This window comes from Bison bison, unplaced genomic scaffold (assembly GCF_000754665.1).
Source record: "Bison bison bison isolate TAMUID 2011002044 unplaced genomic scaffold, Bison_UMD1.0 scf7180017862979, whole genome shotgun sequence".
Lineage (NCBI taxonomy): Eukaryota > Metazoa > Chordata > Mammalia > Artiodactyla > Bovidae > Bison > Bison bison.
The window spans coordinates 628,770-648,245 of record NW_011493551.1 but is presented as its reverse complement, the minus strand read 5'-3'; the positions used below and the strand labels follow the sequence as shown (position 1 = coordinate 648,245).

Below are 19,476 nucleotides of genomic sequence, written 5' to 3'. Positions count from 1 at the left end.
TGCAATGAGGGAGGCCTGGGTTCGATCCCTGGGTTGGGAAGATCCCCTGGAGAAGGGAAAGGCTACCCATTCCAGTATTCTGGCCTGGAGAATTCCATGGACTATATAGTCCATGGGGTCGCAAAGAATCCGATACGACTGAGAGACTTTTACTTTCACTATCTTTTCCTGTGCACAATAGCCACATACAGCCTGAAGTTGCCATTCTGAGCAGTGTAGATACAGAACATTTCTCACACTGCAGAAAGTTCTATTGGCCAGCGCTGCACTAGGGAGTCAGAAGAGGCACAGCACTCCAGGGAAAGAAACAAAATTTTCTAAAGAGGGCTACAAAAAGTGGCAATTTAGGGAATTTCTTGACAGTCCAGTGGGCCTTGGCTATCAAATAGGCCTGGGTTCCATCCCTCGTCAGAGAACCTCAAGCCACGGCGCAAAAAAAAAAAAGTTGCGATTTATAATAACAGCAAAAAAAAAAAGTCTTCTCTGTCCCTTGGCTATTTTTTAAATTTAAAGAAAATGTTCTCAATGTTAAAACTGAAGGAGCTGAATCTTTCTAATATGTTTTTCCCAAAAATATTATAGATGAGATTTTTTTTTTTTTTTTAAGGTATGTGACCTTCAGTGTACTTTCTTCCTTGAGAATATCCTTTAGAAAAGGATTCTCAGCGTTAGAATCCGGAGTGGAAAAGATGCAATTCTAGTTTTAGCCTCTGGGGCTTCCTCTATCAAGGAAGGACTCGGCCCTCTTGGAGGCGAAGTCAGAGCCGCACGGGCTTTTGGCTGAACTCCTACTGCCACTCAGCGGAGAGAAGAGGCAAGGGCTCCTTCACCTGTCTGTCGGTTGCCAAGCGACGGAGACCTGGGAGGGCCTGGTCGCAGGAGGAGGGCACCGACTGAAAGATGCTTAGGATTTGTAACAGCGCCGGCTTCCATTGGCTGAAGAGTTCCCGGCCATCGCCCTGAGCCAATGGGTAGGCGCATATGGATGACGTTAGACGCCATGCGACTCCTCCCACCCACGTTCTAGCGACGCGTCTAGCGACCGCCGAAACCCACCTCAAACCCTTTGGGGCGGGGTGGGGGTGGTCTGTATTGTCCCATGTTTAGCTTGAAGCTCTCGCTACTGCAGGTGTTCTTCCTGATGGTCCCCGAGAGGGTCCTCTCTCAGCCCTCTCCGTCTCCGTCTAGGGCAATGCCCACCCATTCGGAGCTGGGGCCACGGACGCAGGGCGGGACCCTTCAATCCTCGGAGGTGCCTGGGATCTCTACGGCGGGTCCTACTGTCGTGACCTCCTCGACACCGGGGAATAAGACCGTGGACCTCTTCCCAGGTGAGGGGAAAGGATGTGGGGATGGAAACTAGCGACTTAGATCCAAGTGAATTCCCATAAAGTAAGGAGTGGGGCTGTCGAAAGAACCTTGGAAGAGTTTAGGGATCCTCACCGCACTCTCTGTGTTTTATGTTGTACTCTCATAGTCCTACCGATCTGTGTCTGTGACTTGACACCCGGTGCCTGCGATATAAATTGCTGCTGCGACAGTGACTGCTATCTTCTCCATCCGAGGACAGTTTTCTCCTTCTGCCTTCCAGGCAGCGTGAGGTGAGCTGCGATGTTCAGGTTGAATCCTAAAGGGGATTAAGTAATACTTGGAAGTAGGAAGAGTTTTGCCGTCGTGCCTCCCACCCCCACGTCCACTCCAAGGAATGGAACTCCCTTGGTTTTTCCCAGGAGCGCTGTCCCTCTTCTGATGCGCTAAAGCTGCTGCTGCTGCTGCTGCTAAGTCGCTTCAGTCGTGTCCGACTCTGTGCGACCGCATAGACGGTAGCCCACCAGGCTTCCCCGTCCCTGGGATTCTCCAGGCAAGAACATTGGAGTGGGTTGCCATTTCCTTCTCCAATGCATGAAAGTGAAAAGTGAAAGTGAAGTCGCTCAGTCGCGTCCGATTCTAGCGACACCATGGACTGCAGCCCACCAGGCTCCTCCGTCCATGGGATTTTCTAGGCAAAAGTACTGGAGTGGGGTGCCATTGTCTTCTCCCGATGTGCTAAAGCAGGGCTGCCCAACAGAACAGAACCTTCGTGTTGTCCCGTAGCTGCCCAAGGAGTCCTCTTTTTGGCATCTGACTGACAGAGGTGGGGCACCCTTCTTTGGATATAATCTTCCTTCTAAATGTACTTGTTCTTCCTCCTGTTTCCTTATAGGTCTGCAAGTTGGGTGTGTGTAGACAACTCTCTTATCTTCAGGAGTAATTCCCCATTTCCTTCGAGAGTTTTCATGGATTCAAATGGAATCAAGCAGTTTTGTGTCCATGTGAACAATTGTAAGTAGAAATATGCTGGCTATTTGTATTGCCTAATATTTTTTGAGAGTTAGCTTAGTCTCTGACTTTTTTCCTTTTCTTTGTTTTTTAAACCTTCCCTTCTCACCCCCTTGGATGTCTATAATCCTCCCTATCCTCTACCTGTCCCCCACTCTCTCTTTTTTCTCTTAGTGGTGAACATTGGCAATCTCTTTTGCCCTATTGGCTGTGGATCAGAAAACCCATAGAGAACTTTAATTTCTGTCCATCCTCTTAGCTCAGATAATTACAGATAAACTATATCCCTGACTTGCTACAACCTCTATGAAGACACTCACTGAATTCCCAGTGCCTGACATAGGAGGCAACAAATACTATTTGAATGAATGTCTTTGACAAATGAGTCTGTATCAACCTTGTTTTTATTTCATGAGGCAACAGCATAGGGGAAAGAACATTCAACTTGGGTCTCAGCCCTCCATCTACTTACTGCTGCACAGACGTGGTGGGCTTTCCTGGTGGCTCAGCAATAAAGAATCTGCCTGTGATGCAGGAGCTGCAAGAGACCCAGGTTTGATCCCTGGGTCAGGAAGATCCAATGGAGGAGGGCACGGCAACCCACTCCAGTATTCTTGCCTAGAGAATCCCACTGACAGAGGAGCCTGGAGGGCTATGGTCCATAGGGTCACAAAGAGTTGGACATGACTGAAGCAACTTAGCAGACATGCACACTTGGACAAATCCCTTAGCATTTCCAGGCTTATTTCTTCAACAGGAAAATGAGAAATATCACTAATCCTAAATGTGAAAGTGTTCAGTAACTGCAGAGTGTAATAAACATGAAAAGTGGTTGGTATTAAAGTTTTTAAATAGACTTAGAAATTTGCTGGTGATAACAATAACATTTCTAAAGATATACATTTGACATATCTTTTTAAAATTTATTGTCTAAGAAGAAAAATTATGTTCTAACATAAAAGACTTAAATGTCCCTTATACTCTGAAGTCAGCTTATCCTGGTTTCATCTCACTGTTAGAAAATAAACTGCAAAACTATATTTGTTTCCTAAACAAATATATTTGTTTCCAAAAACCAGTTTTGGGTTTGGGGGACTTGAATTTGGAAGCAGTTATCAGGAGCCTTGCTGCCATTCAGGTTGTGAGAAGATAAAGGGAGCAAGGCAAATGCTCCATTTTAAAGTAAGTTTGCAGGACTTCCCTGGTGGTTCAGTGGTAGAAAGTCTGTGCTTCCAATGCAGGGACCCAGATTCGTTCCCTGGTGAGGAAATTAAGATCCTGCATGTCTTGAGGTGCGACCAAAAAAATTAAGGTATAAAATAAGGCTGCAGCTACACCGTACTTCCTAAATTTCCTATTACCTTCTACTTCCAGCCTTGTGAAAATGCTCAAGGGATATCGCAATAACATCCAAATTGGTGCTTCCTGCTTTTAATCCCCTCCTGCCTCCCATGCTATATTGCACAGTTTCCAGACCAATGTTTCTGTACTTTGTTTCCCCAACAACACCTGAGAGCCAGTCCCTTAGACATATAAAATACTTTGCATTGCTGTCATTTTATATGAATGTTGTGTCTCCCCAGGTAAATTGTCAGCACATAGAAAGGATGGACCATGAATTTGTCCACAGTGCTTAATATTTGCTGATAATGACCATCAGTAACAGACATTATTAGTCAGAGACTGTACAACATTGACCAAGTGGGGAAAACCCTAGACCAGGAATCAGAAGATCTCTGACCTACTCCTGGCTCTGTCAGATGGCTTTGTGGCCTTTTGAAACTCGTTTACCTCTCAGGATCAGAATTTCCCAATGGGATTGGGCCACAGGACCTCTAGCCTCCCTCCACACCTGAAATTGTATCAGTCTAAGTCTAAATACCTTTAAGCCCTGTTATGTGTAATATTCCATATATGATGTTGGAAATTTTAGGCAAAAATTCTATTGCTATCCTCACCCATGCCCCTTAGGTGCATGATTCCTGCTTACCATCACTACCTCCAATATCCCTGCACTGAAGCGAGAGACAAAAGGTTAACTTTCTCTTACTCAGTTAAGCCATGAAAAAATGTCCAGATGGATATTTTCTATCTCAACTTTTTTTTTAGCCTAACTCTAACTTTTGTTCTTTCATTTGTAAAGATACATATAACTACATTTTTTTTTTTTTTTAGTGAGGTAAGTATTTCTTCCATGTGGTTTTCAGGGTATGAGTTCTGAAAGAAATAGTATATTAAACAGCTTCCGGAAGCTTCAAAATGTGAACATTTCAGATCAGAGATGGAAGATGATAGTCTGCAGACCAGGAACTTTAGCATCACCTGTTACAGGGCAAAGATTTTTCGATCTCTAATATGCACACACATCACCTGGGAGATCTTTTTGCTAACAAGCACGTTCTGATTCAGTAGGTCTGGAGTGTGTCTTAAGATTCTGAATTTCTGACACTCTTCCAGGTTATGCTGGGGCTGCTAGTCTGTGCACCGGACTTTGAGTAATACAGACCTAGGAGATACACAGAAAGTGAGTAGTGTGAAAGGCCCCACAATTGAGAGTTTTCTTCATTTCCTGTTCCATCAGAAAGCAGAAAAGTCAAATGATTAGGACCCTATGATCACAGAGGATAAAGGTCAGGCTTATGTAATACGGCATCTTCATTAGCTTTTGGGGAGGCAGATCTTGATTTCCTTTTGAATCTGTTCAAATGACCATAATTATGAAGAATGAAAGAAACTAGTATGGACCATTGTCTACTACATTCTTTGTTCAAGTTAGCAGAAAACTTAGACGGTAAAGCAGAGTGGTGTTCATCACAAGCCATGCTCTGGGCAGGGGACAATATCAGAGGCCTTTATCTGCATCTCTTTCCTGGTTCTGAAGTGCCATAAGAAGATGGCTGCAGATGTTTAGAAAGATTTATACATTGCTATAATATAAATTACAAAATTGTTACCAAAATACCCTTTGGGTAGGTATTTGAAAAACTTGAATGTAGAAATTATAATGTGAAAAGAATAAAAGATGACAAATCCATATATTTGAAAGATGGAAACTTTATTATGAGGACTAGTCAGTTGAAGTTTAGAGGAAACTGGAAGACTTGGAGAGGACAAGTCAGATATTGTCTCCAACTCTGCCATATTCCTATGGAAACAGTACCATTTTGTGGTTCTAGAGACTCACCTAGAATGGGACAGATGTGCACATTACCGAGACTCCTATTTTCATCACAGACTGCTAACCTTATATATTCCTGACATCAGAGGCTTGGAACTGACTGGCACTCTTTGGTCATATTCTTGTCTCAGATCTTAATAATAAACTATAAGGTGATAGAAATCAAAATCATTATTGTCTCTGAAGATGGCACATTGATTGGGAAACTTCTGGGGAAAATCTATAACTTAATCTGAGTAGTAATAAAAAAAAGTGTATAAATGTTTAAAACTTCTTGAGTTTATGCTTAAGATTAGTGCACTTGCATACTTCACTGTGTATATCTTATGCCTGAATAAAAATATTTTTAAAGATTAGTTTCTTGGTATTCCAGATACATAAAAATGAACGATTTTCTTTTATCTAACCCACCTTTCTTTTAAAAAATTTTAGCAAGATTAAACTATCTCCAGAAGCTCCAAAAGGTCAATGCAACCAACTTCCAGGCCCTGGCTACAGAGTTTGGAGGTGAATCATTCACTGCAACATCCCAAACCCAATCACCACCATCTTTCTACAGGGTGAGCCTGGGGAAGGGGAGGGATTGTTTGGTTGGTTTTTCCTCTCATACTGACAACTGACCTAGTATCTCTGAGGTGCCCACCTCAAAGTTAAGGTAAGCCATTACCTTTACCTAGCCATTACCTAGGTAAGCCATTGTCAGCTGTCTTGGAGGGAAGTATTGTCCACTTTAACAAGCTACTGAGTTAACTTTTGTTTCTTATTCTTTTCTGGTGGAGTTCAGTCCAGTCTCACTGTGAATAAATTTCTGCTCTCCTTTGTTTAGGCTGGCGACCCCATTCTGACTTACTTCCCCAAGTGGTCTGTAATAAGCTTGCTGAGGCAGCCTGCAGGAGTTGGAGCTGGGGGGCTCTGTGCTAAGAGCAATCCTGCAGGTGAGTCCAGAACACCAGGGCTACCCTTTTCGTTCAACTTAAAAGTAGGCTTTGTTATTTACCACTACCTTAATTCTAAGGTTTCCTGGAGAGTAAAAGTACAACCTGTGCTCGTTTCTTCAAGAATCTGGCAGATAGCTGTACCTCGGATCCTGCCCTCAATGCTGCCTCTTACTATAACTTCACAGTCTTGAAGGTGGGTGTCCCTTCTTTCCCCACTGTCACCACTGTGGACTTAAAAGTCACCATGCTTCCCACTTTTGGGTTGTGGGGAAAGCACTGAACTGGAAGTCAGAATGCCTACTGCTGCTAAGTCGCTTCAGTTGTGTCCGACTCTGTGCGACCCCGTAGACAGCAGCCCACCAGGCTCCCCTCTCCCTGGGATTCTCCAGGCAAGAATACTGGAGTGGGTTGCCATTTCCTTCTCCAATGCATGAAGGTGAAAAGTGAAAGTGAAGTGGCTCAGTCCTGTCCGACTCTGAGCGACCCCATGGACTGCAGCCTACTGGGCTCCTCCGTCCATGGGATTTTCTAGGCAAGAGTACTGGAGTGGGGTGCCATCGCCTTCTAAGAGCTACGTAAAAGGCAGAAGGCCAAGAAGCCCTATCATCTGAAGAAAGATGAAAGAAGTAGGGTTAGGTAGCCAGGATGAAAGATTCTCACCTTCCCAGCTAATGGAATTCGCTAGGGGAGGTAGGAGAAGGGGACATCACTGTTTCACCAGAAGTTCCTGCTTTTGCTGTTTGTTAGAGCTCTGCTCAGAGGAGGTGGGCATCGCAGTCCATCTAGCCTCCCCTCAATCTGCTCCTGGCATTTTAGTGTAAGGAAGAATCAGGTAGAAAAAAAGAGTTGATTTTTTTTTTTCCTCCCACAAATGTGAAACCACAAGCTCCTGGAGATTTTATGTAAGATACACGCACACTCATGTCCTTGCTGTTCTCTTATACCAGGTTCCAAGAGGTATGAGTGATCTGCAGAACATGGAGGTATGATGCTTTTTATCAGGAAAAAGAAAAAGAGAATATTTGATTCCGTTGCATCTGAGGCAGTTTCACTCTAGATTGTAATGGTAAAAGAGAATTATGTGTGATGTATCAAGCTGTTCAAGAATGAGTCTAAAACTGTCTCTGTGTTAATAAGTATCATATGAATAGTTCATAAGTATTAGCTAAGTTTGAGAAACTTTGGATTAAATAAAGTTAAACCTTATATTTAGGATGGAGTTCTTAAAGTTTTTAATACACTAGAAAGCCTTCTCAATCTCTAAGAGGGATGTGTCAGATACAGTATTTCTAAAACTTATTTGACCGAGGAGCCTTTGTTTTATATCTAATACAAGTAATGTTCCCCAAAATACATTTGGGAAGTGTTGAATAACAATGACTTTTGACCTGAAGTGGTAGACTGGCAGTGGAAGAAGAAAGGAAGGTGATTGTCAGAAAGGAAAAATACTCATTTCAGCATAATATATAAGCTAGAAGAGGAAATGCTTTCTTCTGCCTCTTTCCCGTTCCAGCTCCAGGTGCCTGTAACACCTGTCTCACAGGCTGGCTCTCCTGTGTTGGCTGGAAACACGTGTCAGAATGTTGTTGCCCAGGTAGGAGTGCTGACGTCAGATTCGGGACTAATGTATGTTGATCAGCATTACCAGAGGTGCTTCGTCTTCCATTAAGTACCAGACCAACCCCACGTGAATTTTTGTGCATTATCTGAAATTTAACATGCCAAAAGCTGAGCCCATCACCTACCTCCCAGCGTGTTTCAGTCGTTGCCATCGTTACTGTCCTCTGTCATTTCGTGCCCAGAATATTAAGATTATTTATCATTCTTCTTTCTTTGCTCATGTGCAGTCTGTTTAGTTTTTACTGACCACACTTTCTTTTGTTGACAAAATCAGTATCACCTGAAAGTCTGAAATAGACTTGTCAACTTCTTTTCCTCTATTCTCTCTGTTCTAAGCAACAAACAAAAGTAAGAATTATTGGAAAGCATCATTTTAAAACCTATGCTCAGAAATCTAAGGTTACCTTTACCTTTTTATGACTTCCATCTCCAGCTACTATCTTAACTCATTCTCAGACATGGTGAAAGCGAAGTAAACCAGATTTCCATTCCATGTTCACTTCTGCCTGTGCTCCTACTCACTTTCTCTGCATGCAATCAAAATTTATGTTTCGTCCCTTTCAATTCTTATCATAAATTCACTTCTCCCATGAATGCTTTCAAAGAGCTCTATTCAATTTCTTTTTTCATGTATAGATATAATATGAAGTCAACTTTTATCTTTTCATAGTATTTGTATTTGGCATTTTTAAGATAACACTTGTAGTCTCCCTTATCCAGTTATTATTTAAATTTAGATATAATTGATATATAAATTATATTAGTTTTAGGTGTACAGCATAATGATTTGATACATGTATATATTGTGAAACAATTACCACAATAAGTTAGCATTCATCACCACACATAGTTACAATTTTTTTCTTGTGATGAAGACTTTTAAAATCTGCTATCTTAGCAACTTGCAAATACACAATGCAGTATTGTTAAGTATAGTCACCATTCTGACTTATTCAGTTATAGGAAAACCCTTAAAAACAAGAAATCTGTCCTAAACATAATTGGCTCACAAAATATTTTTTATTAATTGATTCTACTTTTGTATTTCAGGTCATCTATGAGATAGAGACCAATGGGACTTTTGGAATCCAGAAAGTCTCCGTCAGTTTTGGACAAACGAACCTAACTGTTGAGCCAGGCACTTCATTACAGCAAGATTTCATCATTCACTTCAGGGTTAGGGTTCTTCTCTTATAGGGGACCAAGAAGAAAGAAATATCGGGTTAGAAATAGTTCCCCTGCTTCTATAATACATGTAAGATAGAATAAGAATATGAAGGCCTAGTTCAGTCTGTCAACCGAAGTCTCAACATTTAATATTCTGTAATTTAACTTCGAGTGATAAGGATTCAGCAAGGTTTATTCATTAACATATTCCCCCAGCAAAGCAGGACTTCACGCATAAAGCCAAACACTTTTTTTAAATCGTCATTTTGAATCATAAACTTAGCTAACATCCCACACAAATTCTTTAACTAGCTTTTTTCATGTTTCTGGACATTCAGCATTTTATTCATGTCCGGCTTAAGTTTCTAGTCTTGATCACCACCTTTTGACTTTCTTCTACTTTCTTTCCTTTTGAACATAGCAGAGTCCAGTTTCTTCTCAACTCTACCCTCAAGTGATTCACTAAATCCCATGTCACTCAGAGTATTCATCTGTGGAACATCTATAGTTAATTAAAATATAGTTCTAAATTACATTTAAACTCCTCTGATTCTAGCTACACTGAACATAGCCCTGAGTTAATATAGTAATTTTGGAAAACAGGATTGAGAGATCTTTGATAGATCTTTAGTTGCAATCCTTGGTAGAAGGAGTGTTCAGATGGATATGAATAAGGATTTATTTTAGTGAATTGAAAAAAGTAAAAGATGCTGGAGGAGCAGTTTTTGCAAAATGCTACACTGTGGAAGGAAGCCAGATTGTTCAGTGCAGCTAACCTGCAGCATTGCCTTAAGGAAGGGCATGAGGCCACACCGGAAAAGTGAGTGAGCTTGACTTTCTCCATACTGACTTTCCTTCACTCTTTCTGCAGGCTTTCCAACAGAGCACAGCTGCTTCTCTTACTGGGTCTAGAAGTGGGAATCCTGGCTATATTGTCGGAAAGCCACTCCTGGTTCTAACTGGTGATATGAGACACTCAGTATCCTTTTTGGGTATCTGGGTGGCCTACTACAGCCTAATGACAAAAGCTTTAGTTACTGATCTTTTGGATTTTCCGATTCTGTGATTCCCCATTTTTTAGGTAGTGAGGATTTCCTTTGTTGTTGTTTAGTTGCTGTATCTGACTCTTGAGACCCCATGGACTATAGCCTGCCAGGCTCCTCTCTCTGTCCATGGGATTTTCCAGGCAAGAATACTTGAGTGGGTTGCTATTTTCTTCTCCCGGGGATTTTTCTGACCCAGGGATCAAACCCATGTCTCCTGCATTGGCAGGCAGATTCTTTACCACTGAGCCACTAGGGAATCCCCAAGGACTTCCTTTACCGAACTATTAATATATTATGTTCTCAAACGCAGATGGTATCAAAGGCTTTCGAACTTATATTAGACTGGCTGAAGGTGAGGATCCTGACTGAATTATGTTTATTTTAATGAGATATTTAAGGTATATGGCCATTTTTGGAAAAACAATAATTCTCTGTTTTCATTGCCAGAGGGAAGCAAAAATGTTACTTGAATAATATCATGGTATTAGTAAAGTACCAATAGTGTTAAGCAAATATTAAGCATACATTTTCCAATCGGCCTACTTTTGCTTTTATGATCTCCTTGACCATCACTTTCCACCTCAGATGACCCTCTTACAGAGCCAGGGTGATGGAACTTGCTCTATTAAGAGACACGAAGTACAATTTGGAGTGAATGCAATATCTGGATGCAATCTCAGGTAATACTTTGCTTCCACATCATTTTTAACAAATTTGTCTCTACCTGTAGGGAATATGTGATGTGGCAATTTTTATATTTTGAATTAGAGTTCAGAGAATGTTAGGAATAGTCTTTAAATAATATTGCTAAGAGGGGTTGTTTTTTGTTTTTTTGGTTTTTTTTTTGTCTTTTATACCTGTGAAGGATTGTTTCCCACAATTTATTTTTGGTATTATTTCTGATGTTTGAGTGAATTACATTATGATGTTAGCACTGGACTCAACTCCGTGCTGTTTCATTTCAGGCTGAAAAGGGTGGACTGCAGCCACTTGCAGCAGGAGCTTTATCAGGCTCTCCATGGAAGTCCCAGACCAGAGCACATTGCCATCTTTGGAAATGCTGACCCAGCCCAGAAGGGAGAGTGGACCCGGATCCTCAGCAGGAACTACAGTGTTTCAGTAAGGAAAGAAATACACATTCTGACAAAAGCTTACTTTCCTCCTTTATTTATTAAGATTAAAACCAGACCTGTTTCCATAGTTGGTTTGGTTGTCACAGAAGAAAGATAATGTGGTTGTCCTAAAAGAAAGACTGTAAGAAATCATGGCCATCTGAAGTCATCATTTCAGGTCAGGTATATATATATAACTTTCCTTACTTAGAGAAAAATCTCAAGGTAGAAGGTTTAGAGAATAGTATTAAGAAAAAATAAAAACCTCAATACCCACTACCCCTGACGAAATCTCATTCAGCTCTTTTCTGTTTTTATTCTTTCTGGTGGCCACGACATCAGTGCTTAGCCGGTGTACCTCTTGATTCCAGTCTAAGTGAAATAGCGAAATCTGTGTGTCAGAGTAAAAGAAAGAAATCTACTTCCTCTTTTGCCCCCTCTAGCCTGGAGAATTCCATAGACTGTATAGCCCATTAGGTCACAAAGAGTCAGACAGGACTGAGTGACTTTCACTTTCACTGTCCCTCCTGGCTTTAATCAACTGTATCTTTATTTCCTTTCACTTAAGCTTTTTATTTCTTGTGTAAGTAATACATACGCTTGGCTCAAAATTCCAAAAGTACAAAAATGAAACTCTTTCTCAGACAGCTCTTCCCTTCCACAGAGGCTGAGTTATTACTTTCTTTCCTTCCAGAGATATTACATGCTTACACAAGTAAATACTCATATTTTTTTAATCCAAATGATATAAGATCATAAATACTGCTCTGCACTTTGCTTTTTTCTCTTGATCTTGAGAGTTTGTTCCATATCAGTATATAATAAGCTTCCTCATCCTTTGCATGGTATAGTTGCATTTTATTCCATTATATGGATAAACCATAAATTATTTAGGCAGAACATTCAGGTTGTTTTCAGCCTTTTGCTGTTATACACAGTGTGGCATTTTATAACCTGGTTCAGGCACAATTTTGTACATGTGAAAATAAGCCTATATGAAAAATCTTAGAAGTAGAATTGCTAGATCCAAAGGTATATGCATCTAAATTTTTAATAAATATTGCAAATTTATTTCCCATACAGGTTGTACCTACTTACAAGCCCCACCATCCATCTATGGGATGGCTTATTACCCATACCCTCAATACTAGGTTATCAAGCTTTTAATCTTTGCTTATCTGATAAGTGAAAAATAGTATCCCAATGTAGTTTTCTTTTTCTCCTACTATGAGTAAGGTTGAGTATCTTGACATACAGTTGAATAATTCTTATTTTCTTCACTATGATTTGTTTATATCTCTTGCCCATTTTTATTGAATTACTAGCCATATGACTTGTAGAAAATCTTTGAGTATGTGAGAAATTGTCTCTTTTCTGTTATCTGATTTATAGACATTATTTCTCAGTTTGTCATTTGTCTTTTGACTTTGTTTATGGTTTTTATGCCATACAGAAATTGATTTTTATATTGTGAGATTTATCAGTCTTTTTTTCAACTCTTGAATTTTGGTTCAGACTTTGAAAGGCCTTTCCTCTTAGATTTTATTTTTAAAGTGCCCCCTTTCCCTTTCTCAGCACTATTATGACTTTATTCCTGTATACTTCTTTCCTTTTAGTGAGACTTGGGGTATACGTAGATGCATGTAGATACATGTACTTGATCCAAGTACATTTTATTCCATTATATGGATAAACCATAAATTAATTTATTTAGGCAGAACATTAGGCAAAGCCTAGATTATTAGGCAAATAGATAATTAGGCCTAGATAATTAGGCAAAGCCTAGATTATTGTATCAGTCATTTGATCCAGTCTTTGGACAACTGTAGTCAAATTAAGTTTTCTTAAACCTTATAAAGCCATACCTAGGGACCGTGGTTTGGGGTGATACATAGCTGAGTATTAAGAAATGGTTAGTGACCAGGACTGAGATTATAGCGGAATTTACTCTTTATGATTCTTAAACCTACTATTTACATTTTTAAATCACATTTTTGTAGAATATTTGATAACATGGAAAAATTTTCCTAATATAGATAGAAAAAATGAAAGGGAAAGTGTTCTAAAATATTTGGAACAAACACATGAAAAGGTCATTAGTTAGTCAATATCATTAGCCATTAAGGAAATGCAAAACCACAAGGACATACCAATTTATACCCACTGGGATGGCTATAATTTTAAAAATGGATAAAAACAAGAGTTGGCAGCAATGTGGAGAAATTGGAACCCTCAGACATTGCTGGTGGGACTACAAAATAGTAGAGCCAATTTGAAGAGTTTGACAGTTCCTGAATAAATTGAATGTAAACATGGTCTGTCTTCCCCTGTTCCTAGTTTAGACATGTTATTGCCTATGTCTGCTGCTGCTGCTGCTAAGTCGCTTCAGTCGTGTCCGACTGTGTGACCCCACAGACAGCAGCCCACCAGGCTCCCCTGTCCCTGGGATTCTCCAGGCAAGAACACTGGAGTGGGTTACCATTTCCTTCTCCAATGCAGGAAAGTGAAAAGTGAAAGTGAAGTCACTCAGTCATGCCCGACTCTTCGCGACCCCATGGACTGCAGCCCACCAGGCCCCTCCGTCCATGGGATTTTCCAGGCAAGAGTACTGGAGTGGGGTGCCAAGTCTTACTATAAATAAAAAGTGTGAAGTTAGAAAAGCAAGGCATATTTGAGGATAGTTTGTTTTGCTAAGTTGTCATAACTTCCTGATTTATGTCCTCACTTCCACCAGTCCTTCCTGCATCTTAGAATTAAGTGTCCTGGAGTCAGACTGCTTAGTTGGGCTTCATAATCTAACCCTGAAACATCCTTCCTTAATCTTTCCACTGTTTGTGCGTTCAGATCCATTGCTTCAGTCAAGTGGTCAGCTCGGGGCCAGTGCCTCACACATGCCTGGCACATAGGAGACCGTAACAACTGTACTTAATCAGTAACTGCCCCTCAACGGCATCATGTGCTATTCTAGTTGCATACCATTTATGTGCCATCTCTCTACCTAAATTTTCCTTTAAACACCATTTCCTCCATCACACATTACTCATCCCGGTTCTATGAAGCCATCCTCAACCAGAAATGGCTGCTGCTTCTGGCATTCCACAATAGTGACTCCACCACTCACTGGGCACTTCTTATAACCCTTGTACATGGGCTTATTTATGTTTTATTTATCTCTATGTTAGTATTTCCATTTTATTTTCTATTTTAGTTTTTCCATTTTAGAATATTATCTTTTTTAAGATCATGGACAATAATAACCTCGGATATGCAGATGACACCACCCTTTTGGCAGAAAGCGAAGAAGAACTAAAGAGCCTTTTGATGAAAGTGAAAAAGGAGAGTGAAAAAGCTGGCTTAAAACTCAATATTCAAAAAACTAAGATCGTGGCATCCGGTCCCATCACTTCATGGTAAATAGATGATGAAACAATGGAAACAGTGAGAGACTTTATTTTTTGGGCACCAAAATCACTGCAGATGGTGACTGTAGCCATGAAATTAAGACACTTGCTCCTTGGAAGAAAAGCTATGACCAACCTAAAGAGCATATTAAAAAGCAGAGACATTACTTTATCAACAAAGGTCTGTCTAGTCAAAGCTATGGTTTTTCCAGTAGTCATGTATGGATATGAGAGCTGGACCATAGAGAAAGCTGAGTGCTGAAGAATTGATGTTTTTGAAGTGTGGTGTTGGGGAAGACTCTTGAGAGTCCCTTGGACTACAAGGAGATCCAACCAGTCCATCCTGGTTGGAAATCAGTCCTGAATATTCACTGGAAGGACTGATGCTGAAGCTGAAACTCCAATACTTTGGCCACCTAATGCAAAGAACTGACTCATTGGAAAAGACCCTGATGCTGGGAAAGATTGAAGGTGGGAGGAGAAGGGGACAACAGAGGATGAGATGGTTTGATGGTATCATCTACCTGATGGACATGAATTTGAGCAAGCTCCAGGAGATGGTGATGGACAGGGAGGCCTGTTGTACTACAGTCCATGATGTGGCAAAGAGTCAGACATGACTGAGCAACTGAACTGAACAATAATACGACCTCTTATGAACTTCTGTGTCCTTTCCCTAAGCCACATTGTCTTCTCTGTTATTGTGTAATGTTTAAGAAACAACAGCTACTTAATGCATGATAAATATTAATAACTACAGGCAACCATCAGCAATTACCCATCAAGTGCTTCTTTTACTCTCCTGCAGGCTATGCACTGTACTTCCTGCTGTGTCATACCAGTTTCCCTGGAGATCCAGATACTGTGGGCATATATAGGCCTCCAGTCCAACCCACAAGCTCATGTGTCAGGAGCCCGATTTCTATACCAACTCCAGTCCATACAGGTAAGCCTTGCAAAGCCTAGATTATTATATCAGTCATTTGATGACCAGTTAATTTTTTAACTTCCTGAAAGTCAGTTTATGCTACCAGCCAAAATTCTAATGTTTGGTCAGAATGAGCTGAAACAATTAACTTTCAAGTAGATCCTCCCTAACTGGTTACTGAAATTAACATGTTTTCATGGTAAATTCAGTCTATATTTTTTCCCTGTGTTTTTTTAAATTTCATGACTACAGTATAGGTTACTTTGTTTTAAATTATCATACTATAATTACTATACAGTTTGATTCAACCACAGAAAAGATATTCTATGACATTCTATGTATTCAGTGACAGTCACACATTTGTTAGTCTCTGGCCAATTGGTTGCTGTTAAAGTTACTACTGTGGCTAGTTTGTAATCATCAATTCTTGGCTGATTGCACTCCATTAAAATAAATAATTTTAATATGTAGTAAACATATACCTGCTGTTTAAGATGTGCCATAGGACAGTTTTAGCAACTGCCTACAGCTATGGGAAGTTCAAAAATAAAATGATTAGGTCCTGGTGAACTTCATGTATGAACTGATATGCCAGATTATTATTTTTTAATGGAAATTAAAACTAATTGAAATTGTTACCTGTAAGTCATTGATTTTACCTCCCAGAAAAGAAAGAAACTAGAGACTACATTTAAGTCAGAAGTAAAATACCTTTAGCTCTTCCCTCACACAAGTTGAGCACCTTAGCTCTTTATGCCTATAAATGTGTTCAAACTCGTTACCAGAAACTGTGTTAATACGAACATTCCATTCTTTCTGTGTTGGCTTACTGAATAAAACAGAACTCTTTCTGTAAGATTCATTTAACCTGTTACAGATATGGCACTGAATCTATTGTTTTATATTTATGAACTGTATCTTTATTCGTGAATACCTGTGTAGTTTGGGAATATACCTACAGGATTGTTCTTTTTATTTTCCTGAATCTCTGGTTCTCTTAGGCATTGAAGCTACCCAGTGCCTCTGTCTTTTCCAGGTATTTTTAATCATTGTATTTTTCTAGTATTTAATAGAGGTTAGCTTTTCAGGTTGGAGAAGGCAATGGCAACCTACTCCAGTACTCTTGCCTGGAAAATCCCATGGGCGGAGGAGCCTGGTGGGCTGCAATCCATGGGGTTGCCAAGAGTTGGACAAGACTGAGCGACTTCACTTTCACTTTTCACTTTCATGCATTGGAGAAGGAAGTGACAACCCACTCCAGTGTTCTTGCCTGGAGAATCCTGGGGACAGGGGAGCCTGGTGGGCTGCCACCTACCGGGTTGCACAGAATCAGACACGACTGAAGTGACTTAGCAGCAGCTTTTCAGGTTAGTCTGTCCCCTCTACAAAATCACACTTACAGTCATTCACATCTAACTGTCCTAAGTGGTTAACAGCTGAGAATTTCAGTTGTGCTTTATTTGTGCATAACTGAAGACACAATTTCTATTCTAGTGATGGAGCAAAAATTAACTCTGTTGAATTTATTAATACTGAGCGGTGATTTGGGATATGCCAAATCATGTGCCCTTACTTAGTGTGATTTAAATGATTTGCAAAGGTAATTTTGACTATACAAAAATGTTCACTTGAGAAGCTCGCTTCCATGAAAGATACTATGCCCTTGTAAAAGTAAAAGGAGTTATGAATCAATAGTGTCATATCACAAAAAGTTCAGTTCAGTTCAGTCGCTCAGTCGTGTCCGACTCTTTGCAACCCCATGAATCACAGCATGCCAGGCCTCCCTGTCTATCACCAACTCCCGGAGTTCACCCAAACTCATGTGCATCGAATCCAGCCATCTCATCCTCTGTCGTCCCCTTCTCCTCCTGCCCCCAATCCCTCCCAGCATCAGGGTCTTTTCCAATGAGTCAACTCTTCTCATGAGGTGGCCAAAGTATTGGAGTTTCAGCCTCAGCATCAGTCCTTCCAATAGCAAATGCAAATAATTCTATAATAGACAGTTTTATCATCTGTATTGAAATTTTTTTACTGCAGTCTTGAATGGAAATTTTCTCCTGAAGTCACATAAGTACTCATTTTTTCTTTATATGTTTATACTGATTATTTGTCCTTAATTTTAAATCACTTCCCTTTATCCACACAGGCCTGTCTCTCAGGACTTCCTGTGCAATTTTTTCTCATTAGGCAAGAGCCTATTCAAAGAAAACTAGTATACATGTTCCAAAGTGTCTAAAGTAATAAAAGGAGGAGCTAATTAAGGAGACATTTTGCTGAAGGTATATCTTCTGCAGTTCTTCTCCTTACCCCATGGGCCATCCTTTGAAAGTTTGTAGTTGACAGTGGTCTCACCCAGGCTGTGTCAGTCAGCATAGTGTGTCTGAATGATGGCATAAAACTAAAGCTGAGTAGCAGACAAGCAGCCTGTAGCCTGTTTAGCCTGTGGACTTGTTTGATTTGCAAAGCATTTTGTTTTTTAAAATTTGTGTCAGCATTTAAAAATCAAGAAATTTTACCTTGACATCCAGATCTCTGACTTGTCTTGAAAATCTGGTGATAAGAGATCCTACACTCCTTCATGGCATAAAATCTACCACCAATTGGTGAAAGTGAAGGTTACTCAGTTGTGTCTGACTCTTTGCAACACCATGGACTATACAATCCATGGAATTCTCCAGGCCAGAATACTAGAGAGAGTAGCCTTTCCCTTCTCCTGGAGATCTTCCCAACCCAGGGATCGAACCCAGGTCTCCCACATTGCAGGCAGATGCTTTACCAGCTGAGCCACAAGGGAAGCAAGAATATTGGAGTGGGTAACCTATCCCTTCTCCAGTGGATCTTCCTAACCCAGGAATCGAAACCAGGGGCCCCTGCATTGCAGGTAGATTCTTTACCAACTGAGCTATCAGGGAAGCCATACTGAATGGTGATTGCCACTAATAAAATACCTCCTTCACACAGCCTGCAGCTACCCACCCTTACCTGCCCCACTTCTCTCATTTAGGTTATCTGCTTAGCCTGGTAGGATATTTATGTTTCTACACCTTGAAGTGAAGGCTGTCTGAAGTTTGAACTGAACTGTCAAAATGACTTTTCATTGTATAAATGTAGCTTTAGAAACACTTTAAATTCCTCTCACTACAAAAAGTAAAATAGCAACATTTTTGGAATGTTCCCAAGAACAAACTACAAAATAAAGAAGAATTTAAGCAAAACATTGTGTAGACTTACATCTTCTTGTCTGATAATAATAATAGAAAAACATCTATTGAACATTTACTATATGACAGGCACTGGTAATATCTTTTATAAGTATTTTTTAAATAAGTATTGAATTATCGCAACAAACCCATTAAGTAAATACAGTTTATTACATGGTACTCTGCTGTTTATGTTTTTGTACTAATTGGGCCTTTACAAGATTATAGGACTGCCAGATGTCAGTAGCTTTTTGTCTTTTTGTTGGGACTATTACTTTTCTAAAGAAAAAAAAAACAACAAAACAACCCTGCTGGCTCCTAACTAAAGGGTATGTGGTAAGAGCATCTCTCAGCACTTTGAAGCCAGACTGGGGCAAGGTATTTCATTATGCAGAGTAATTTCCCTATTTTGGGTTCCATACTTCACTCTGTCCTTTCTATATATCTTGAAATCCAGAATTTCTCTGGTTTAAATTTTCCAGTCTCTCGTTGAAACAGGGAAAGGGTGGTTGTCTGATTTCATTGAGTAGGATATCACTCAGTAACCATGTTCTGTCCCTGCCTCAT

At 40.2% G+C, this 19,476-nt stretch overlaps 1 protein-coding gene across 6 annotated transcripts in view; it reads left to right on the top strand.

Annotated features, from left to right (window-relative positions):
- The window catches only part of TCTN3 (tectonic family member 3), a 47,731-nt gene that overhangs the window by 25,270 nt on the left and 2,985 nt on the right, over positions 1-19,476 (top strand). For 4 of the 6 annotated variants that reach the window (XM_010833001.1, XM_010833000.1, XM_010833002.1 and 1 more), the window contains 14 exons: positions 608-971; positions 1,130-1,331; positions 1,478-1,601; positions 2,204-2,322; positions 5,930-6,057; positions 6,324-6,432; positions 6,513-6,628; positions 7,383-7,418; positions 7,949-8,029; positions 9,106-9,231; positions 10,094-10,201; positions 10,854-10,948; positions 11,234-11,387; positions 15,590-15,727. In XM_010833001.1, coding sequence (XP_010831303.1) covers positions 1,142-1,331; positions 1,478-1,601; positions 2,204-2,322; positions 5,930-6,057; positions 6,324-6,432; positions 6,513-6,628; positions 7,383-7,418; positions 7,949-8,029; positions 9,106-9,231; positions 10,094-10,201; positions 10,854-10,948; positions 11,234-11,387; positions 15,590-15,727 — 1,524 coding nt within the window. In that variant the 5' untranslated portion in view covers positions 608-971; positions 1,130-1,141. Of the gene's footprint in view, positions 1-607; positions 972-993; positions 1,332-1,477; positions 1,602-2,203; positions 2,323-5,929; positions 6,058-6,323; positions 6,433-6,512; positions 6,629-7,382; positions 7,419-7,948; positions 8,030-9,105; positions 9,232-10,093; positions 10,202-10,853; positions 10,949-11,233; positions 11,388-15,589; positions 15,728-19,476 lie in introns of those variants that run through there. The other 2 variants (XM_010833004.1, XM_010832999.1) reach the window with 2 other exon arrangements.